This window comes from Bombina bombina, chromosome 2 (assembly GCF_027579735.1).
Source record: "Bombina bombina isolate aBomBom1 chromosome 2, aBomBom1.pri, whole genome shotgun sequence".
In the NCBI taxonomy this organism is placed as follows: Eukaryota; Metazoa; Chordata; class Amphibia; order Anura; family Bombinatoridae; genus Bombina; species Bombina bombina.
In genome coordinates this window covers 341,492,221-341,516,532 of record NC_069500.1, presented here as the reverse complement: position 1 = coordinate 341,516,532, position 24,312 = coordinate 341,492,221, and the positions used below count along the sequence as shown (strand labels likewise).

The 24,312-nt window shown below is 42.5% G+C and overlaps 1 protein-coding gene across 1 annotated transcript in view; it reads right to left on the bottom strand.

Annotated features, from left to right (window-relative positions):
- HECTD4 (HECT domain E3 ubiquitin protein ligase 4) overlaps positions 1–24,312 on the bottom strand; it is a 666,929-nt gene that overhangs the window by 55,002 nt on the left and 587,615 nt on the right. The window contains exons 62-66 of the mRNA XM_053699752.1: positions 20,711–20,834; positions 20,013–20,203; positions 15,025–15,171; positions 14,324–14,443; positions 1,279–1,434 (exon numbers count right to left, since the gene is read on the bottom strand). Of these exons, the coding sequence (XP_053555727.1) occupies positions 1,279–1,434; positions 14,324–14,443; positions 15,025–15,171; positions 20,013–20,203; positions 20,711–20,834 (738 nt within the window). The remainder of the gene's footprint in view (positions 1–1,278; positions 1,435–14,323; positions 14,444–15,024; positions 15,172–20,012; positions 20,204–20,710; positions 20,835–24,312) is intronic.

Genomic DNA, 24,312 nt, shown 5'->3' with positions numbered 1-24,312 from the left:
GTCTCATTGATTTTGCTGTCCAGAGTGCAGACAGATTTATCACTGAAAAGATAAACGATTTTTGTAATTATCAAAAGGGGCTATATAATTGTCAAAAGGGGTTATATGGCATCCAAACCTCATCATCAAGGTAATTGGTTCTTCAATTTATTTCCAATCCTTTACTTTATGGGAGTGGAGGCTCTTCCTTAGACTTGGAATTTCAGGCTGACCTGTGTTTTTTCTCCAGTAACATCCCATAGGTGATTACATTTTTCCCAGAGGTACTCTACATCCCAACCCTTAGCAAATTATGTTGGCAGCCTGTTGACAGCAATTCAACCTTCCAATTCCTGTCAATGTTACTTCAAGCATGGAAGAAGCCTTTTAATTTAGTCAATTATAGAATTTGGGACATATTTTCTACTTGGATATTCCAGCATGATACTTCCACATCGGTTATTAGCCTATAGCATCTTTTATAATTTTTGCACGATGGTTATCTACAGGGTTTGCACTCCAAGACTTTAAAAGTCCTGCCAAAGAAACAGGTTCTCTACCATTTTTTCTAGTCCACCTTATTTAGGACACCAGTAAAAGTGCAGGCAAGGTCAAATTATGTAATTATGTATTTTCAGTCCATCAACTCCGGGAGGGGGGTATCACTGCTTAGTTTTATTAAGGCATATGCACCAAAATATACAAGTTTATGTACTTTGGATTTAACTTCTAGTTATTCAGTAGTGAAATCAGTATAGAAAAATCCAGCCAATTAAACAAATTACTATATGGGCATGCAAAATCCACAGAAAGGTTTTGTATAACGCAAATAATCTTTTATTTTTAAGATTTCTTAAACTTAAGACACTTACAAGAAGCGAAAGTAAAACAATTTGTTGACCCACATGCTTCTTTTTTTTGAACATTACTTTTTACATTTGTTTTTACTCCTTATCCTGCTAACTTTAACAAAAATGAACACTGTGTGGAGAAGAACTGGACTCAAATGAAGAAGATCGGTTAAATACAAGAAAGACAACACAGTCAATACAACACTATGATTAAAATATTTAATGGAGAATAAAACATTAATATATTAAACATTCATTACTGTTTTACGGCTGTATGTTTTCGCAGTACTCGTCTATTGAAGAAAGGGAGGTGATCCCAGCTAACTTAAAAGAATTAGGGATTTGACTGCACAGTAAATAATAACTATGCATTTTCCTGTCACTCTTTGAAAATACATATAGATTTATATTGCAATATAATATGAAACTGAAAACAAAACATACTCACTTGTGCCATGCACTTCTTCTCCAGTAAATCGGATGTTGAATGCATATGTGGGATCCCCTCCACTTGCCAATTTGACACAGAGTTGTGAGGATGGGATGCAGGCCAGCTGACGAGCAGCCTGGCAGAAGTAGGAATTTTCAGAGCTACGAATTTCTCCTATGTGAACAAAGTAAATCTTATTGGGCTAATAAAGATAAATTTAAATATAAAATCTGAAGGCTACTAAAATAATTTGGTGGTGTTCTCCACAGACAATTTTGCCATCCAGGTAGCATTATGTGGTAGCTGGATGAGGGCAGCTACCACATAATGCTACCTGAATGTATTTAATGATAATTTGTGTAACAAAGATTGAAGGGAAAAAATTTAATAATTGTAGCCATATATATGCTTACATTTTAGCCAGTTGGTCAGTAAAATCTCTTGGGTTAGCCACCCACTAAGGGCTAGATTACGAGAGACGAAAAAGGGTTTATCTGGGCTTTTTGTGCACATCAGAAATAGCGCACATATTACAGGTTGAAAGTGTATATATATATATATATATATATATATATATATATATATATATATATATATATATACACACACACACACACACACACACAGTATATATATATATATATATATATATATATATTATTTTTTAGCTAAAAAAAAACAATTTATGTAGGAACTTACCTGATAAATTCATTTCTTTCATATTAGCAAGAGTCCATAAGCTAGTGACGTATGGGATATACATTCCTACCAGGAGGGGCAAAGTTTCCCAAACCTCAAAAACATAATTTATGCTTACCTGATAAATTCCTTTCTTCTGTAGTGTGATCAGTCCACGGGTCATCATTACTTCTGGGATATTAACTCCTCCCCAACAGGAAGTGCAAGAGGATTCACCCAGCAGAGCTGCATATAGCTCCTCCCCTCTACGTCACTCCCAGTCATTCGACCAAGGACCAACGAGAAAGGAAAAGCCAAGGGTGAAGTGGTGACTGGAGTATAAATTAAAAAATATTTACCTGCCTTAAAACAGGGCGGGCCGTGGACTGATCACACTACAGAAGAAAGGAATTTATCAGGTAAGCATAAATTATGTTTTCTTCTGTTAAGTGTGATCAGTCCACGGGTCATCATTACTTCTGGGATACCAATACCAAAGCAAAAGTACACGGATGACGGGAGGGATAGGCAGGCTCTTTATACAGAAGGAACCACTGCCTGAAGAACCTTTCTCCCAAAAATAGCCTCCGATGAAGCAAAAGTGTCAAATTTGGAAAATTTGGAAAAAGTATGAAGCGAAGACCAAGTTGCAGCCTTGCAAATCTGTTCAACAGAGGCCTCATTCTTAAAGGCCCAAGTAGAAGCCACAGCTCTAGTGGAATGAGCTGTAATCCTTTCAGGAGGCTGCTGTCCAGCAGTCTCATAAGCTAAACGAATTATGCTACGAAGCCAAAAAGAAAGAGAGGTAGCAGAAGCTTTTTGACCTCTCCTCTGCCCAGAGTAAACGACAAACAGAGAAGACGTTTGTTGAAATTCCTTAGTTGCCTGTAAGTAAAATTTTAGAGCACGGACTACATCCAGGTTGTGCAGTAGACGTTCCTTCTTCGAAGAAGGATTTGGGCATAAAGAAGGAACAACAATCTCTTGATTGATATTCCTGTTAGTAACTACCTTAGGTAAGAACCCAGGTTTAGTACGCAGAACTACCTTATCCGAATGAAAAATCAAATAAGGAGAATCACAATGTAAGGCTGATAACTCAGAGACTCTTCGAGCCGAGGAAATAGCCATTAAAAATAGAACTTTCCAAGATAACAACTTTATATCAATGGAATGAAGGGGTTCAAACGGAACGCCCTGTAAAACATTAAGAACAAGGTTTAAACTCCATGGTGGAGCAACCGTTTTAAACACAGGCTTAATCCTGGCCAAAGCCTGACAAAAAGCCTGGACGTCAGGAACTTCTGACAGGCGTTTGTGTAACAGAATGGACAGAGCTGAGATCTGTCCCTTTAATGAACTAGCGGATAAACCCTTTTCTAAACCTTCTTGTAGAAAAGACAATATCCTAGGAATCCTAACCTTACTCCAAGAGTAACCTTTGGATTCACACCAATATAGGTATTTACGCCATATATTATGGTAAATCTTTCTGGTAACAGGTTTCCTAGCCTGTATTAAGGTATCAATAACTGACTCCGAAAACCCACGTCTTGATAAAATCAAGCGTTCAATTTCCAAGCAGTCAGCTTCAGAGAAGTTAGACTTTGATGTTTGAAGGGACCCTGTATCAGAAGGTCCTGTTTCAGAGGTAGAGACCAAGGTGGACAGGATGACATGTCCACCAGATCTGCATACCAAGTCCTGCGTGGCCACGCAGGTGCTATTAGAATCACTGATGCTCTCTCTTGTTTGATTCTGGCAATCAATCGAGGAAGCATCGGGAAGGGTGGAAACACGTAAGCCATCCTGAAATCCCAAGGTGCTGTCAGGGCATCTATCAGGACTGCTTCTGGATCCCTGGATCTGGACCCATAACGAGGAAGCTTGGCGTTCTGTCGAGACGCCATGAGATCTATCTCTGGTTTGCCCCAACGTCGAAGTATTTGGGCAAAGACCTCCGGATGAAGTTCCCACTCCCCCGGATGAAAAGTCTGACGACTTAAGAAATCCGCCTCCCAGTTCTCCACTCCCGGGATGTGGATTGCTGACAGGTGGCAAGAGTGAGACTCTGCCCAGCGAATTATCTTTGATACTTCCATCATAGCTAGGGAGCTTCGTGTCCCTCCCTGATGGTTGATGTAAGCTACAGTCGTGATGTTGTCCGACTGAAACCTGATGAAACTCCGCGTTGTCAACTGGGGCCAAGCCAGGAGGGCATTGAGAACTGCTCTCAATTCCAGAATGTTTATTGGCAGGAGACTCTCCTCCTGACTCCATTGTCCCAGAGCCTTCAGAGAATTCCAGACGGCACCCCAACCTAGAAGGCTGGCGTCTGTTGTTACAATTGTCCAGTCTGGTCTGCTGAATGGCATCCCCCTGGACAGATGTGGCCGAGAAAGCCACCAAAGAAGAGAATTTCTGGTCTCTTGATCCAGATTCAGAGAAGGGGATAAGTCTGAGTAATCCCCATTCCACTGACTTAGCATGCACAGTTGCAGTGGTCTGAGGTGTAGGCGTGCAAGGGGTACTATGTCCATTGCCGCTACCATTAAGCCGATTACCTCCATGCATTGAGCCACTGACGGGTGTTGAATGGAATGAAGGGTGCGGCAAGCACTTTGAAGTCTTGTTAACCTGTCCTCTGTCAGGTAAATCTTCATTTTTACAGAATCTATAAGAGTCCCCAGGAAGGGAACTCTTGTGAGTGGAACGAGTGAACTTTTCTTTTCGTTCACCTTCCATCCATGTGACCTTAGAAATGCCAGTACTAACTCTGTATGAGACTTGGCAGTTTGAAAGCTTGAAGCTTGAATCAGAATGTCGTCTAGGTATGGAGCTACCGAGATTCCCCGCGGTCTTAGTACCGCCAGAAGAGCACCCAGAACCTTTGTGAAGATTCTTGGAGCTGTAGCCAATCCGAATGGAAGAGCTACAAACTGGTAATGCCTGCCTAGGAAGGCAAACCTTAGGTACCGGTAATGATCTTTGTGAATCGGTATGTGAAGGTAAGCATCTTTTAAATCTACAGTGGTCATGTACTGACCCTCTTGGATCATAGGTAAAATTGTCCGAATAGTCTCCATCTTGAACGATGGAACTCTTAGGAACTTGTTTAGGATCTTTAAGTCCAGGATTGGTCTGAAAGTTCCCTCTTTTTTGGGAACCACAAACAGATTTGAGTAAAACCCCTGTCCCTGTTCCGATCGTGGAACTGGGTGGATTACTCCCATTAACAAGAGCTCTTGTACGCAGCGTAGAAACGCCTCTTTCTTTGTCTGGATTGTTGACAACCTTGACAGATGAAATCTCTCTCTTGGAGGAGAGTATTTGAAGTCCAGAAGGTATCCCTGAGATATTATTTCTAGTGCCCAGGGATCCTGGACATCTCTTGCCCAAGCCTGGGCGAAGAGAGAAAGCTTGCCCCCCACTAGATCCGATCCCGGATCGGGGGCCCTCAATTCATGCCGTTTTAGGGGCAGCAGTAGGTTTCCTGGTCTGCTTGCCCTTGTTCCAGGACTGGTTAGGTTTCCAGCCTTGTCTGTAGCGAGCAACAGCTCCTTCCTGTTTTGGTGCAGAGGAAGTTGATGCTGCTCCTGCTTTGAAATTACGAAAGGAACGAAAATTAGACTGTCTAGTCTTAGTTTTGGCTTTGTCCTGAGGCAGGGCATGGCCTTTACCTCCTGTAATGTCAGCGATAATCTCTTTCAACCCAGGCCCGAATAAGGTCTGCCCTTTGAAAGGTATATTAAGCAATTTAGACTTAGAAGTAACATCAGCTGACCAGGATTTTAGCCACAGCGCCCTGCGTGCCTGAATGGCGAATCCTGAATTCTTCGCCGTAAGTTTAGTTAGATGTACTACGGCCTCCGAAATGAATGAATTAGCTAGTTTAAGGACTCTAAGCCTGTCCGTAATGTCGTCCAGAGTAGCTGAACTAATGTTCTCTTCCAGAGACTCAATCCAGAACGCCGCTGCAGCCGTGATCGGCGCAATGCATCCAAGGGGTTGCAATATAAAACCTTGTTGAACAAACATTTTCTTAAGGTAACCCTCTAATTTTTTATCCATTGGATCTGAAAAAGCACAGCTATCCTCCACCGGGATAGTGGTACGCTTAGCTAAAGTAGAAACTGCTCCCTCTACCTTAGGGACCGCTTGCCATAAGTCCCGTGTGGTGGCGTCTATTGGAAACATTTTTCTAAATATCGGAGGGGGTGAGAACGGCACACCGGGTCTATCCCACTCCTTAGAAACAATTTCAGTAATTCTCTTAGGTATAGGAAAAACCTCAGTACTCGTCGGTACCGCAAAATATTTATCCAACCTACACATTTTCTCTGGTATTGCAACTGTGTTACAATCATTCAGAGCCGCTAACACCTCCCCTAGTAATACACGGAGGTTTTCCAGTTTAAATTTAAAATTTGAAATATCTGAATCCAGTCTGTTTGGATCAGAACCGTCACCCACAGAATGAAGTTCTCCGTCCTCATGTTCTGCAACCTGTGACGCAGTATCTGACATGGCCCTAATATTATCAGCGCACTCTGTTCTCACCCCAGAGTGATCACGCTTACCTCTTAGTTCTGGTAATTTAGCCAAAACTTCAGTCATAACAGAAGCCATATCCTGTAATGTGATTTGTAATGGCCGGCCAGATGTACTCGGCGCTACAATATCACGCACCTCCCGAGCGGGAGATGCAGGTACTGGCACGTGAGGCGAGTTAGTCGGCATAACTCTCCCCTCGTTGTTTGGTGAAATTTGTTCAATTTGTACAGATTGACTTTTATTTAAAGTAGCATCAATACAGTTAGTACATAAATTTCTATTGGGCTCCACTTTGGCATTGCAACAAATGACACAGGTATCTTCCTCTGAATCAGACATGTTTAACACACTAGCAAATAAACTTGCAACTTAGAATACAATTCAATTAGAATAATATTAAAAACGTACTGTGCCTTTAAGAAGCACAGAAAATCTATGACAGTTGAAAATTAATAAATTGAAACAGTTATAGCCTCAATCCTTGTAAACAACACAACTTTAGCAAAGGTTTAATCCCAATAGCAAAGATAACAAATTCTGAAAGCAGGAAACAATTACAGAATAAACGTTTTTTATCACAGTCAACTATAATTCTCACAGCTCTGCTGAGAGAAATTACCTCCCTCAAAATAAGTTTGAAGACCCCTGAGTTCTGTAGAGATGAACCGGATCATGCAGGAAATACAATGAGCTGCTGACTGAAATAACTGATGCATAGAAAAGGCGCCAAAAAACGGCCCTTCCCCCTCACACACAGCAGTGAGAGATAACAGAAACTGTCAGAAAAAGATTAAGCAACTGCCAAGTGGGAAAATGGTGCCCAAACATTTATTCACTCAGTACCTCAGCAAATGAAAACGATTTTACATTCCAGCAAAAACGTTAAACATAATTTCTAGTTATTAAACAGCTTAATGTACTTCTTACAGTGTAATTCTAGTGAAGTACCATTCCCCAGAATACTGAAGTGTAAAGTATACATACATGACATTATATCGGTATGGCAGGATTTTCTCATCAATTCCATTGTCAGAAAATAAAAGCTGCTACATACCTCTATGCAGATTCATCTGCCCGCTGTCCCCTGATCTGAAGTTTACCTCTCCTCAGATGGCCGAGAAAACGCAATATGATCTTAACTACTCCGGCTAAAATCATAGCAAAAACTCTGGTAGATTCTTCGTCAAACTCTGCCAGAGAGGTAATAACACACTCCGGTGCTATTTTAAAATAACAAACTTTTGATTGAAGATATAAAACTAAGTATAATCACCATAGCCCTCTCACACCTCCTATCTAGTCGTTGGGTGCAAGAGAATGACTGGGAGTGACGTAGAGGGGAGGAGCTATATGCAGCTCTGCTGGGTGAATCCTCTTGCACTTCCTGTTGGGGAGGAGTTAATATCCCAGAAGTAATGATGACCCGTGGACTGATCACACTTAACAGAAGAAATGCCTATAAATACACCCCTCACCACACCCACAATTCAGTTTAACGAACAGCCAAAAAGTGGGGTGATAAGAAAGGAGCAAAAGCATAAAAAAAAGGAATTGGAATAATTGTGCTTTATACAAAAAAATCATAACCACCACAAAAAAGGGTGGGCCTCATGGACTCCATGAGCTAGTGACGTATGGGATAGCAGATACCCAAGATGTGGAACTTCCACGCAAGAGTCACTAGCGAGGGAGGGATAAAATAAAGACAGCCAATTCCGCTGAAAAAATAATCCACAACCCAAATCAAAAAGTTTTAATCTTATAATGAAAAAAACTGAAATTATAAGCAGAAGAATCAAACTGAAACAGCTGCCTGAAGTACTTTTCTACCAAAAACTGCTTCAGAAGAAGATAAAACATCAAAATGGTAGAATTTAGTAAAAGTATGCAAAGAAGACCAAGTTGTTGCTTTGCAAATCTGATCAACAGAAGCTTCATTCCTAAAAGCCCAGGAAGTAGAAACTGACCTAGTAGAATGAGCTGTAATCCTTTGAGGCGGGGATTTACCCGACTCTACATAAGCATGATGAATCAAAGACTTTAACCAAGACGCCAAAGAAATGGCAGAAGCCTTCTGACCTTTCCTAGAACCAGAAAAGATAGCAAATAGACTAGAAGTCTTTCTGAAATCTTTAGTAGCTTCAACATAATATTTCAAAGCTCTTACTACATCCAAAGAATGTAAAGATCTTTCCAGAGAATTCTTAGGATTAGGACACAATGAAGGGACAACAATTTCTCTACTAATGTTGTTAGAATTCACAACCTTAGGTAAAATATTAAATGAAGTCCGCAACACCGCCTTATCCTGATGAAAAATCAGAAAAGGAGATTCACAAGAAAGAGCAGATAACTCAGAAACTCTTCTAGCAGAAGAGATGGCCAAAAGGAACAAAACTTTCCAAGAAAGTAATTTAATATCCAGAGAATGCATAGGTTCAAACGGAGGAGCCTGTAAAGCCCTCAGAACCAAATTGAGACTCCAAGGAGGAGAGATTGACTTAATGACAGGTTTGATACGAACCAAAGCCTGTACAAAACAATGAATATCAGGATGATTAGCAATCTTTCTGTGAAAAAGAACCGAAAGAGCAGAGATTTGTCCTTTCAAGGAACTTGCAGACAAACCCTTTTCCAAACCATCTTGAAGAAATTGTAAAATTCTAGGAATTCTAAAAGAATGCCAAGAGAATTTATGTGAAGAACACCAAGAAATGTAAGTCTTCCAGACTCGGTAAAAGATCTTCCTAGACACAGATTTACGAGCCTGTAACATAGTATTAATCACTGAGTCAGAGAAACCTCTATGACTAAGTATTAAGCGTTCAATCTCCATACCTTCAAATTTAATGATTTGAGATCCTGATGGAAAAATGGGCCTTGAGACAGAAGGTCTGGCCTTAACGGAAGTGTCCAAGGTTGACAACTTGCCATCCGAACGAGATCCGCATACCAAAACCTGTGTGGCCATGCTGGAGCCACCAGCAGTACAAACGAACGCTCCATTAGGATTTTGGAAATCACTCTTGGAAGAAGAACTAGAGGCGGAAAGATATAAGCAGGTTGATAAATCCAAGGAAGTGACAACGCGCCCACCGCTTCCGCCTGAGGATCCCTGGATCTGGACAGATACCTGGGAAGTTTCTTGTTTAGATGAGAGGCCATCAGATCTATTTCTGGAAGCCCCCAGATTTGAACAATCTGAAGAAATACCTCTGGGTGAAGAGACCATTCGCCCGGATGTAACGTCTGGCGACTGAGCTAATCCGCTTCCCAATAGTCTATACCTGGGATGTGATCCGCAGAAACTAGACAGGAGCTGGATTCCGCCCATACAAGTATCCGAGATACTTCTTTCATAGCCTAAGGACTGTGAGTCCCCCCTTGATGATTGACATATGCCACGGTTGTGACATTGTCTGTCTGAAAACAAATAAACGATTCTCTCTTCAGAAGAGACCAGAACTGAAGAGCTCTGAAAATCGCACGGAGTTCCAAAATGTTGATTGGTAATCTCGCCTCCTGAGATTCCACAAACCCCCTGCGCTGTCAGAGATCCCCATACAGCCCCCCAACCTGAAAGACTCGCATATGTTGAGATCACAGTCCAGGTTGGACGAACAAAAGAGGCCCCTTGAACTAAACGATGGTGATCTAACCACCAAGTCAGAGAAGATCGAACATTGGGATTTAAGGATATTAATTGTGATATCTTTGTATAATCCCTGCGCCATTGGTTCAGCATACAAAACTGAAGAGATCTCATGTGAAAACTAGCAAAAGGGATTGCGTCCGATGCAGCAGTCATAAGACCTAAAATTTCCATGCACAAAGCTACCGAAGGGAAAGATTGAGACTGAAGGTTTCGACAAGATGAAACCAATTTCAGACGTCTCTTTTCTGTTAGAGACAAAGTCATGGACACTGAATCTATTTGGAAACCCAAAAAGGTTACCCTTGTCTGAGGAATCAAGGAACTCTTTGGTAAATTGATCCTCCAACCATGTCTTTGAAGAAACAACACAAGTTGATTTGTGTGAGATTCTGCAGAATGTAAAGACTGAGCAAGTACCAAGATATCGTCCAAATAAGGAAATACCGCAATACCCTGCTCCCTTATTACAGAAAGAAGGGCACCGAGAAAAGATCCTTGGAGCTGTTGCTAGGCCAAAAGGAAGAGCAACAAACTGGTAATGCTTGTCTAGAAAAGAGAATCTCAGGAACTGATAATGGTCCGGATGAATTGGAATATGAAGATGTGCATCCTGTAAGTCTATTGTGGACATATAATGCCCTTGCTGAACAAAAGGCAGAATAGTCCTTATAGTTACCATCCTGAATGTTGGTATTCTTACATAACGATTCAATATTTTTAGATCCAGAACTGGTCTGAAAGAATTCTCTTTCTTTGGAACAATGAACAGATTTGAATAAAACCCCAGGCCCTGTTCCAGAACTGGAACTGGCACAATTACCCCAGCTGACTCCAGATCTGAAACACATTTCAGAAACGCTTGCGCCTTTACTGGGTTTACTGGAATGCGTGAAAGAAAGAATCTTCTCACAGGCGGTCTTACCTTGAAACCTATTCTGTACCCTTGTGAAACAATGCTCTGAATCCAAAGACTTTGAATCGAATTGATCCAAACATCTTTGAAAAATCGTAACCTGCCCCCTACCAGCAGTGCTGGAATGAGGGCCGCACCTTCATGCGGATTTGGGAGCTGGTTTTGACTTTCTAAAAGGCTTGGATTTATTCCAGACTGGAGAAGGTTTCCAACCGGAAACTGTTCCTTTAGAGGAAGGGTCAGGCTTTTGTTCCTTATTCTGACGAAAGGAACGAAAACGATTAGCAGCCCTATATTTACCTTTAGATTTTTTATCCTGAGGTAAAAATGCTCCCTTCCCCCCAGTAACAGTTGAAATTATTGAGTCTAACTGAGAACCAAATAATTTATTACCTTGGAAAGAAAGAGAAAGCAAAGTTGACTTAGAAGTCATATCTGCATTCCAAGACTTAAGCCATAAAGCTCTTCTAGCTAAAATAGCTAAAGACATATACCTGACATCAATTCTGATGATATCGAAAATGGCATCACAAACAAAGTTATTAGCATGTTGAAGGAGTTTAACAATGCTATAAGCATTATGGTCTGGCTCTTGTTGCGCTAAAGCCTCCAACCAGAAAGTTGAAGCTGCAGCAACATCAGCCAAAGAAATAGCAGGTCTAAGAAGATTACCTGAACATAAATAAGCCTTCCTTAGAAAGGATTCAAGCTTCCTATCTAAAGGATCCTTAAACAAAGTACTATCTGCCGTAGGAATAGTAGTACGTTTAGCAAGAGTAGAGATAGCCCCATCAACTTTGGGGATTTTCTCCCAAAACTCTAATCTATCAGATGGAAAAGGTTACAATTTCTTAAACCTTTGAGAAGGAGTAAATGAAGTACCCAGACTATTCCATTCCCTAGAAATTACTTCTGAAATAGCATCAGGAACTGGAAAAACTTCTGGAATAACTACATGAGGTTTAAAAACTGAATTTAAACGCTTAGTAGTTTTAATATCAAGAGGACTAGACTCCTCCATATCTAATGCAATCAACACTTCTTTAAGTAAAGAACGAATAAACTCCATCTTAAACAAATATGAAGATTTATCAGTGTCAATATCTGAGATAGAATCTTCTGAACCAGATAGATCCTCATCAGAAATAGATAAGTCAGAATGATGGCGGTCATATAAAAATTCATCTGAAACATGTGAAGTTTTAAAAGACCTCTTACGTTTACTAGAAGGAGGAATAACAGACAGAGCCTTCCGAATAGAATTAGAAACAAATTCTTTAACATTAACAGGAACATCCTGAACATTAGATGTTGAAGGGACAACAACAGGTAATGGATTATTACTAATGGAAATATTATCAGCGTTGGATAGCTTATCATGACAACTAACACAAACTACAGCCGGAGGAACAGTTACCAAAAGTTTACAACAAATGCACTTAACTTTGGTAGAACCGACATCATGCAGCGCTTTTCCAGAAGTAGATTCTGATCCTGGGTCAGGTAGTGACATCTTGCAATATGTAAAAGAAAAAACAACATATAAAGCAAAATTATCAAATTCCTTAAATGGCAGTTTCAGGAGTGGGAAAAAATGAAACAAGCCTCTAGAAAACCAGAAGCAACTAAAAAGTGAGACTGAAATAATGTGAAAAAAACTGGCGCCAAGAATGACGCCCATATTTTTTGGCGCCAAAAAAAAAATCCGCAATACACATACGTCAAAAAAATGACGCAATTACGTGAAAACTTCCGGTTGCCAACTATGACGCCGGAAATGACTAAATTTTTGCGCCAAAAAGTCTCGCGCCAAGAATAACGCAATAAATAGAAGCATTTTCTGCACCCGCAAGCCTAACAGCCCGCAATTTTTGAAAAAAAGTCAATTGAAAATTTTAAGGTAAGAAAAATAAAATTTATATGCATTTCCCAAAAAAATGAAACTGACAGTCTGAATGAAGGAATACTGATTATCCTGAATCATGGCAAATATAAGTTTAAACACATATATTTAGAACTTTACATATAAAGTGCCCAACCATAGCTTTGAGTGTCAAATAGAAATAAGACTTACTTACCCTAAGACACTCATCTACATATAGTAGATAGCCAAACCAGTACTGAAATGAGAATCAGTAGAGGTAATGGTATATAAGAGTATATCGTCGATCTGAAAAGGGAGGTAGGAGAAGAAATCTCTACGACCGATAACAGAGAACCTATGAAATAGATCCCCTAGAGGAAGACCATGGTATTCAAATAGGCAATACTCTCTTCACATCCCTCTGACATTAACTGCACTCTGAGAGGAAAACCGGGCTTCAGCCTGCTGCAAAGCGCATATCAACGTAAAAATCTAGCACAAACTTACTTCACCACCTCCATGGGAGGCAAAGTTGGTAAAACTGAATTGTGGGTGTGGTGAGGGGTGTATTTATAAGCATTTTGAGGTTTGGGAAACTTTGCCCCTCCTGGTAGGAATGTATATCCCATACGTCACTAGCTCATGGACTCTTGCTAATTACATGAATACAAAACAGATATATACAGTATATAAATATGTATTAATGAATAAATAGAACACTCTTCTATGTAAACATTGGAATGTGAAATATTAATATTTCATGTCAGGTTAGCGCACTTGAGAAAAGTTTTTTTTTTTAAAGATCTCACGCTCCATTGGGTAAATATATTAACGCAGTAACGATATAAGATTGGGTTTTTACATGTGTCGGGTTAGCGCTCGTGCGAAAACGTTTTACTTTCAACCTGTAATAAGCACACTACGACATGCACAAGAAGCTTACTTCTAGCGGATATAACACCTGAATGGGAGCGCAAAACACCGCTCCACTCGAAATCTAACCCTAAATAGGTAATGTAGAACACTGTATACTGATACATAGAAAATTGTGCATCTCTTCTGCCAGATGTTTGAAAAAAAAAAAAAAGATATTTAGACATTGGATAAACTTCTGTAGAGATTCAAGCTTCAGAATAAAAACACCAACATATTGCCCAAAGGAAAACTAGAAACATAATGCTGTGGTGCTCTAAATATGAAAGATAGCTTCTACAGCAGAACAGGTTCATACACTGCTTAAAGGGAGGATACTAATATTAGATGTTAGAACAACATGAAAAACGTGATAAGTAAAATATATCATAGCATGAGAAGTTTAGTTAATGCCAGGGTGAAAAAAAGGAGTTACCTCACTCTAGCCATGTTGGCAAACCATCCCAATGATACCTACTATACTCACCGCCAACAATTTCAAGTGGATCCAGAGTGATTTCTGGTGCAGCATGGTCCACTGTCCTTTGCACTGTTGCATTTAACACTCGATTCATCACAGCTACCTTTGTATCATAGAAAATAAATCCTAGCAGAAGGGAAAAAAAAATACAATGCAGACCTTTAGGTTTCAGCTAGAAATAATATAAAATGTGGAATGAGCTTTTCTAAACCCTGAACATGTTATTTGGACATCATCAAATATTACTTTAAAGGAACATGAAACCCAAAATTGTGCTTTCATGATTCATTTGCTTTATTCTTTAGGTTTTCTTTGTTGAAGAAATAGCAATGCAAATGGGTGAGCCAATCACAAGAGGCATCTATGTGCAGCCATCAATCAGCAGCTGTTTAGCCTATTTATGAATGATTTTCAACAAAGGATATCAAGAGAATGAAGCAAATTAGATAATAGAAGTAAATTGGAAAGTTGTTTAAAATTGCATGTTGTTTCTAAATCATGAAATATAAAAAAAATGGGTTTCATGTCCCTTTAAATACTTCATGTAAAATGGTGTAATCACTAATATAACACCTGAAGCTGGCTGAGTGTACTACAACCAAAATCTTAGATTAAAGAAGCAGATATTCAGTTCTGAGACACGTAAAACAAGATGAGCCCTGATGATCTTGGGTGCAACACTGCACAGGCCATATCAGTTTACCCACCTTTGGCTTGCTGCAACAGGGATGCTATGCTGTGCATATACATTTCTGTTTGCCGTAATTCCACCAAGGGTAGGAAGAATGTCTCTAATGTTGTATTGAGTGACTGTAGAAGTGCAAAGCGAAGACGCAGACTTTCTATTGGGACATCTGTAAAACAAAAGAAAAAATGCATTTTACAATTTTATTATTTAATGCAATACATAAACATATACAGTGCATGTGTGTGTGTATATATATATATATATATATATATATATATATATATATATATATATGTATATATATATAAAAATATGTATGTCACGGATACCAGACGGCTAAGGCTATCCCCCACCCCCCTACAACCTCACCCCTGTTTCTCAGTGGTTTTGGGCTCCTCAGAGCATCCACAATCTCTGGAAGCTTTTGGTTGCATGGTTTTGTGTTCCATACTGGTTTAGAAAAGAGCTGGTGTATGACCAGGAAAACCCTCCTAGGCTGGCCGGGCTCCTAGAACTCCCGGTCGGCCGCCTCACAAAGGACACCCGCCTAACCCCTCTCAGGCTGTCCAGGCTCCTGGAACTCCCGGTCGGCCACAGGACACCCGCTAAATTTACCCCACATCGCTCCAGCAACCATGTGCCCCAGAGCTCCGCTCTTTTGGGGATTAGTAGTCCCTAGGGAGGACAAGAGGTGGGGGGATTACCGGAGGGGAGCACCTTTGGGAACCGGGGGTTTTGGACACCCCTATCCCCATAACTTCAACGGACTCTAACTCCGGTCCCCAGAAACAAATCATGCTGATTTTTGGACTGTGGTGTCTGGGGACCGAGAGCTTTAAAATGACACCCTGGAAGTACCGCCGCTCCACCGGGATCACCCGAAACCGCCACCCCTAGGTATTGGGATTATGTGAGACTGTGGCTCCTATGGAGGTGCCAGGCTGTCTGGAGGGGCGGAAATGGTGGGAAAATTGTGGGATTGTCCTTTGTGTTATCAAGATGAGCTCTGTGTATAAAAGGAGTGTATGTTTTACAATAAAATCAGTTCTCGTTTCACCTGAAGGCTAGTCTGTCTAGTTATTTGGGTGGGCTCCTGCAAAAATCACTTTCCTGGGCTACATAGCAGCCTGTTCCAGGCAGAGGAAGGACACTCTGGCAGAGCTACCTAGTCTGGGTAGCTGGAGTCTGCCACAGGGTGGGACCCTGAGTACTGATGCTGTCAGGCATCAGGGGTGGCTACAGGCTGTGGTCACTTGCCAGCTACATAGCTGCAGTCGGCAGGGAGGAAGCAGGACCCCTTTGGCGGAGCTACCCAGTCGGGGTAGCCGGGGTATCTGTCACATTGGCTGGCAGCGGTGGGATCTGCTTCTTTCACACAGTTTCTGCTGACAGAGGAGACGTACCACAGTAGCCGGTAAATATGGAGGCAGAGTTCCTAGGGAGAGTACAAAAGATGCTGACCGGAACAAATGACCCTTGTTCGGAACAGGACGTTCTGGCATGGAGGAACCTTGCCCTCCAAGACCTCTGGTGGGAGGCTCTTCAACAGGAGCAGGAAAATGGAAAGGTCCTCCCCATGAATGACACGAGATTCCGGGTTCGGTGGACCGTGAGACTGCCTTTCCTGGGAGAACAGCCAAAGAAGGAATGGCTAGCTGTTCTACATAGACTGATCCAGCAAGAGATGTGGTTGGAGGACGGCTATCGGGCCCTCCAATGGCTCGCTATGCAAGCGCAGCCATGGCTGGAGGAAGGCTCCCCCACAGAGGGCTTTGGCAGCCCTGGATTGCTGTTTACAAAAAGGACAGAGGACCCATAGTTTGGGAGCGAGACAGACCAGAGTCTGGAGGATATCTCTGGGCTCCAAGAGGAACTGCTGGATCTCTTGGAGGAGACCTGGCTGCTGGCCGATCTGGTTTCTATAATTGACCAGGAAGAGGCACTGGTCAAGGAATATAGGAGGCTGCTGGATCTCGCTAAGCAGCGTGCCAGGGGCATACAGATCTGGGGTGCAGCCCTCTGGAATTCATGGAGCTCGACCATGGAGGAGTGGCAGTCTAGCTCTGAGCTTATAGACTTGGACAAGGGAGCCACCCCAGCAAAAGCGCTGACAACAGAGCAGAGAGCCGCCGGCCTCTGCCCAGCACCTGTAACGGCTCCAGGAAACCCGGGAGCGGATGTAGTCGTCCTCCCTCCCCTTACAGAGAACCCCTTGCAGGGAGAGATGGATGTTGATAACTCTCCCCAGCGGCAGAGCCAGGAGAGAAGACAGTCGGTCTCTCTCCCAAGCGGCAGAGCCATCCCCTGGGAGCGGAGGTAGTTGTCCTCCCTCCCTGTAAACAGAACCCCTTCCGGGGAGAGGAGACAGTTGGTCTCTCTCCCCAGCGGCAGAACCAGGAGCCGGGAGAGAAGACAGTCAGTCTCTCTCCCCAACAGCACAGCCATCCCCTGGGAGCTCCGTCCTCCCTCCCCGTAAACAGAATCCCTTCCGGGGAGAGGAGACAGTCGGTCTCTCTCCCCAGCGGCAGAGCCATCCCCTGGGAGCGGAGGTAGTCGTCCTCCCTCCCCGTAAACAGAACCCCTTCCTGGGAGAGGAGACAGACAGTCTCTCTCCCCAGCGGCAGAGCCAGGAGCCGGGAGAGGAGACAGTCGGTCTCTCTCCCCAGCGGCAGAGCCATCCCCTGGGAGCAGAGGTAGTCGTCCTCCCTCCCTGTAAACAGAACCCATTCTTGGGAGAGGAGACAGTCGATCTTTCTCCCCAGCGGCAGAGCCAGGAGCCGGGAGAGGAGACAGTTGGTCTCTCTCCCCAGCAGCGGTAGTCGTCCTCCCTCCCCGTAAACAGAACCCCTTCCTGGGAGAGGAGACAGTCGACCTCTCTCCCCAGCGGCAGAGCCAGGAGCCGGGAGAGAAGAGAGTCAGTCTCTCTCCCCAGCGGCAGAGCCATCCCCTGGGAGCGGAGGTAGTCGTCCTCCCTCCCCGTAAGCAGAACCCCTTTCTGGGAGAGGAGACAGTCGGTCTCTCTCTCCAGCGGCAGATCCATCCTTCGGGAGTGGAGGTAGTCGTCCTCCCTCCCCTTACAGAGAAGCCCTTGCAGGGAGAGATGGGTATCAATATCTCTCCCGAGCGGCCGAATCCCTTTCTGGGAGAGGAGACAGTTGGCCCCAGCGGCAGCACAGTTTCCCATGGAGTGGAGGTAGCAGACCTCCCTCCCCAGCGGTAGATCTCCTTCTCGGGAGAAGAGACTGACGGACTCTCCCCCTCAGTAGCTTGGCAGGGTCTCTATCCTTTTCTTGTCCCGGAGTATTTCTCACCGAGGGCAGGTGTTGCATTGGGCAAGGAGGATAAAAGTGTATACAGTTGGTGCCACATGTTTGGGCACCCGAGCTTTACCTGCCCCACCAGGGAGCAACCTCCCCCTCTGGTCTGGGCTGGGAATACAGCTGGGAAACCGGCACTAGCTTTGTTTGTGGGTGGGTCAGCCGGTACTAAACAGAGTGTCACAGAGAGAGGCAGTGTGGCCATAGAACTTAAGGACACTGGAACTTGTGGGACAGCAATTGTTTTGGAGCCGGCCTTAGAAAACTTGTTCGGGACGTTGCCTTATGTGACTATCCCTGCGCCCAGGGCGCAGAGTATAAACGTCAGCAGGAACCCCCTAGGATGCCCCAAGCTCAGGAGAGATGGGATAACCTCGCCCAGGAACCGAGAAGTGGAGGGCCACCATCGGACAGCCCCAGGCCGACCCGGCCGAACTGGAGGGGGGGGGGGGGGAGATGTCACGGATACCAGACGGCTAAGGCTACCCCCCACCCCCCTACAACCTCACCCCTGTTTCCCAGTGGTTTTGGGCTCCTCAGAGCATCCACAATCTCTGGAAGCTTTTGGTTGCATGGTTTTGTGTTCCAAACTTGTTTAGAAAAGAGCTGCTGTATGACCAGGAAAACCCTCCTAGGCTGGCCGGGCTCCTAGAACTCTCGGTCGGCCGCCTCACAACGGACACCCGCCTAACCCCTCTCAGGCTGTACAGGCTCATGGAACTCCCGGTCGGCCACAGGACAGCAGGACACCCACTAAATTTACCCCTCGTCGCTCCAGCAACCATGTGCCTCAGAGCTCCGCTCTTTTGGGGATTAGTAGCCCCTAGGGAGGACAAGAGGTGGGGGAATTACCAGAGGGGAGCTCCTTTGGGAACCGGTGGTTTTGGACACCCCTATCCCCATAACTTCAACGGACTGTAACTCCGGTCCCCAGAAACGAATCATGCTGATTTTTTAACTGTGGCATCTGGGGACCGAGAGCTTTCAAAGGCACCCTGGAAGCACCCGAAACCGCCACCCCTAAGTATTGGGGATTATGTGAGACTGTGGCTCCTATGGAGGTGCCGGGCTATATGGAGGGGCGGGAATGGCAGGAAAATTGTGGGATTGTCCTTTGTGTTATCAAGATGAGCTCTGTGTATAAAATGAGTGTATGTTTTACAATAAAATCAGTTCTTGTTTCACCTGAAGGCTAGTCTGTCTAGTTATTTGGGTGGGCTCCTGCTAAAATCACTTTCCTGGGCTACATAGCAGCCTGTTCCCGGGGAAGGACACTCTGGCAGAGCTACCTAGTCTGGGTAGCTGGAGTCTGCCACAGGGTGGGACCCTGAATACTGATGCTGTCGGGCATCAGGGGTGGCTACAGGCAGTGGTCACTTGCCAGCTACATAGCTGCAGTCGGCAGGGAGGAAGCAGGACCCCTTTGGCGGAGCTACCCTGTCGGGGTAGCCGGGGTATCCGTCACAATGTACATATATATATATATATATATATATATATATATATATATATATATATATACATATATACACACACACACACACACATATATATATATACATACAGAGATTTATATTTAATGGTAATAGTGAATTATATGAATAAATAGAATGATCATTTGTTAAGAATAATAATAACAATTTGTTCTGTTAGCCTGCACAGTTTTGTTGAGGAGTTACAATTTACTTACTCAACAGGCAGGAAACTCTAGGGTCAGCAGTATCTGCAGAATCAAGATAGACTTCATGGGGGTGCAGCCGAGCTGGAGTAATTGCAAGGTGACGGCAAAGGCGGTTAATATACTGGACCAGGGCAACATCCATTTCTAGGTTCCACTTCCTGCTGGATTTCTGAGCATGCCGGGTATCAATGCAAGCACACCTAAGTAAGAGACATGATGTGTTTTCTTAAACAGAAAGTCCGGTCTAGCAGCTGAGAGTTAACAAGGGATTGGTGTATCAAGTTTTTAAATTTTATTTTCAACATCTTGTATTTGACAAGTGTTTGCATGAACGAAGATCTTTTGTAATTTTACCCTTTCATAATTTACAGAAGTTAACAGCTGCACTGGGGCTATCAGTGTTTACTAAACTGATACAACTTTGTAGAACACAATAAATCCTTTTAAAATCACTGGTACTGTACACTCTGCTGCATAGTAAAGCCAGATAAAAACTGTACTGAGGAAATTATAGGCGCCTCTTCATCAGATATAGGTTTGCTGGTTGAAAAGAACCATGAACAGGGAAGTGTGGTGATATCCCCAGGCACGCGCACATGCTGAAAAGTCTAGGAAAGTCTCATTAAATTGTGCATAGAAGTGCAATTAAAGTGGTCTTTAAAGCGAATACGTGACAAAGCAAGCAAGTAATAAATCAATGTCCATACCTTTCAAAGTGAAGATCATAACCGCAAGCCAAAACTGCTCTCCAAATACTACGAATGTCTTGTTTAGCTCTATCGACTACAAATCTGTGGAATCCTTCCAGTGTCAAATATTTCTCCTCTGGAACTGAAAGACAACATAAACAGCTATTAGTACTGGGATCCTGTAGCACTCAGCCATAGAGTAATGGGTTAACCGAACAGTATAAAAGACTAAAAAATAAAGTAATCATATGTAAAATAAATAAATAAAAATTAAATGCTAACCAAATGTATTTTTTTATTATGTCAAAAAAAAAAAAAAAAAAAGACGAACATTTAATTAATATTCTGGGTAGTGACTAAATATAAGCAAGCTAGTTAACCACTGAGTTAAACACATAGGTAAATTCCTTGCAACTAATAAGGAGGACACGGCAAGTCAGCAAATTTAGAAGGGGCAGCTACATGACCTCACTAATGGTTGGATGTGTCATTGCTTGGGAGTTGCAAAGCTTGCACCTACTGAACCACTTTCACTATGGGTTTAACTCCTTTGTGGGGCTTAAACACAGTTATCTAGAGTCAGTTATGTAAAACTTGAAACTGAGGCTACCCCTGTAATAATTATTTACCGATTTAAAGGGAGAGTAGAGTCAAAATTAAACATTCTTGAATCAAATAGCAAAAAACATAATTTATGTAAGAACTTACCTGATAAATTCATTTCTTTCATATTAGCAAGAGTCCATGAGCTAGTGACGTATGGGATATACATTCCTACCAGGAGGGGCAAAGTTTCCCAAACCTCAAAATGCCTATAAATACACCCCTCACCACACCCACAAATCAGTTTAACGTATAGCCAAGAAGTGGGGTGATAAGAAAAAAGTGCGAAAGCATAAAAAATAAGGAATTGGAATAATTGTGCTTTATACAAAAAAATCATAACCACCACAAAAAAAGGGTGGGCCTCATGGACTCTTGCTAATATTAAAGAAATGAATTTATCAGGTAAGTTCTTACATAAATTATGTTTTCTTTCATGTAATTAGCAAGAGTCCATGAGCTAGTGACGTATGGGATAATGACTACCCAAGATGTGGATCTTTCCACGCAAGAGTCACTAGAGAGGGAGGGATAAAATAAAGACAGCCAATTCCGCTGAAAATAATCCACACCCAAAATAAAGTTTAAATCTTATAATGAAAAAAAACTGAAATTATAAGCAGAAGAATCAAACTGAAACAGCTGCCTGAAGTACTTTTCTACCAAAAACTGCTTCAGAAGAAGAAAACACATCAAAATGGTAGAATTTAGTAAAAGTATGCAAAGAAGACCAAGTTGCTGCTTTGCAAATCTGATCAACAGAAGCTTCATTCCTAAACGCCCAGGAAGTAGAAACTGACCAAGTAGAATGAGCTGTAATCCTTTGAGGCGGAGTTTTACCCGACTCGACATAAGCATGATGAATTAAAGATTTCAACCAAGATGCCAAAGAAATGGCAGAGGCCTTCTGACCTTTCCTAGAACCAGAAAAGATAACAAAAAGACTAGAAGTCTTTCGGAAATTCTTAGTAGCTTCAACATAATATTTCAAAGCTCTAACTACATCCAAAGAATGCAATGATTTCTCCTTAGAATTCTTAGGATTAGGACATAATGAAGGAACCACAATTTCTCTACTAATGTTGTTAGAATTCACAACCTTAGGTAAGAATTGAAAAGAAGTTCGCAACACTGCCTTATCCTGATGAAAAATCAGAAAAGGAGACTCACAAGAAAGAGCAGAGAATTCAGAAACTCTTCTAGCAGAAGAGATGGCAAAAAGAAACAAAACTTTCCAAGAAAGTGATTTAATGTCCAATGAATGCATAGGTTCAAATGGAGGAGCTTGAAGAGCCCCCAGAACCAAATTCAAACTCCAAGGAGGAGAAATTGACTTAATGACAGGTTTTATACGAACCAAAGCTTGTACAAAACAATGAATATCAGGAAGATTAGCAATCTTTCTGTGAAAAAGAACAGAAAGAGCAGAGATTTGTCCTTTCAAGGAACTTGCAGACAAACCTATATCCAAACCATCCTGAAGAAACTGTAAAAATCTCGGAATTCTAAAAGTGTATGTAAGTCTTCCAGACTCTATAATATATCTTCCTAGATACAGATTTACGAGCCTGTAACATAGTATTAATCACAGAGTCAGAGAAACCTCTTTGACTAAGAATCAAGCGTTCAATCTCCATACCTTTAAATTTAAGGATTTGAGAAGCTGATGGAAAAAAGGACCTTGCGATAGAAGGTCTGGTCTTAACGGAAGAGTCCACGGTTGGCAAGAGGCCATCCGGACAAGATCCGCATACCAAAACCTGTGAGGCCATGCTGGAGCCACCAGCAGAATAAACGAACGTTCCTTAGAATCTTGGAAAAAGAACTATAGGCGGAAAGATATAAGCAGGATGATACTTCCAAGGAAGTGACAATGCATCCACTACTTCCGCCTGAGGATCCCTGGATCTGGACAGATACCTGGGAAGCTTCTTGTTTAGATGAGAAGCCATCAGATCTATTTCTGGAAGTCCCCATATTTGAACAATCTGAAGAAATACCTCTGGGTGAAGAAACCATTCGCCCGGATGTAGTGTTTGGCGACTGAGATAATCCGCTTCCCAATTGTCTATACCTGGGATATGAACCGCAGAAATTAGACAGGAGCTGGATTCCGCCCATACAAGTATTCGAGAGACTTCTTTCATAGCCAGAGGACTGTGAGTTCCTCCTTGATGATTGACATATGCCACGGTAGTGACATCGTCCGTCTAGAAACAAATGAACGACTCTCTCTTTAGAAGAGGCCATGACCGAAGAGCTCTGAAAATTTCACGGAGTTCCAAAAATGTTGATTGGTAATCTCACCTCCTGAGATTCCCAAACCCCTTGTGCTGTCAGAAACCCCCCATACAGCTCCCCAACCTGTCAGATTTGCATTTGTTGAGATCACAGTCTAGGTTGGAGGAACAAAAAGAAGCCCCCTGAACTAAACGATGGTGAACTGTCCACCACGTCAGAGAGTGTCGAACAATCGGTTTTAAAAATATTAATTGAGATATCTTTGTATAATCCCTGCACCACTGGTTCAGCATACAGAGCTGAAGAGGTCGCATGTGAAAACGAGCAAAGGGAATCGCATCCAATGCAGCAGACATAAGACCTAGAATTTCCATGCATAAGGCTACCGAAGGGAATGATTGAGACTGAAGGTTTCGATAAGCTGAAACCAATTTCAGACGCCTCTTGTCCGTCAGAGACAGAATCAAGAACACTGAATCCATCAGGAAACCTAAAAAGGTTACCCTTGTCTGAGGAATCAAACGAACTTTTTGGTAAATTGATCCTCCAACCATGTTCTTGAAGAAACAACACTTATAAAAGACTGAAAAGGTTCTTTCTAGAGAAAATGAGCAAAGGGAATTGAATCCAATGCTGTGGCCATAAGACCTAAAACTTCTATGCATATATAGCAACTGAAGGAAATAATAGAGACTAAAGGTACCGATAGACGGAACCCAATAACATTATCCCTTGTCTGATAGAGACAAGGACAGTGACACAAACTATCTGGAAAC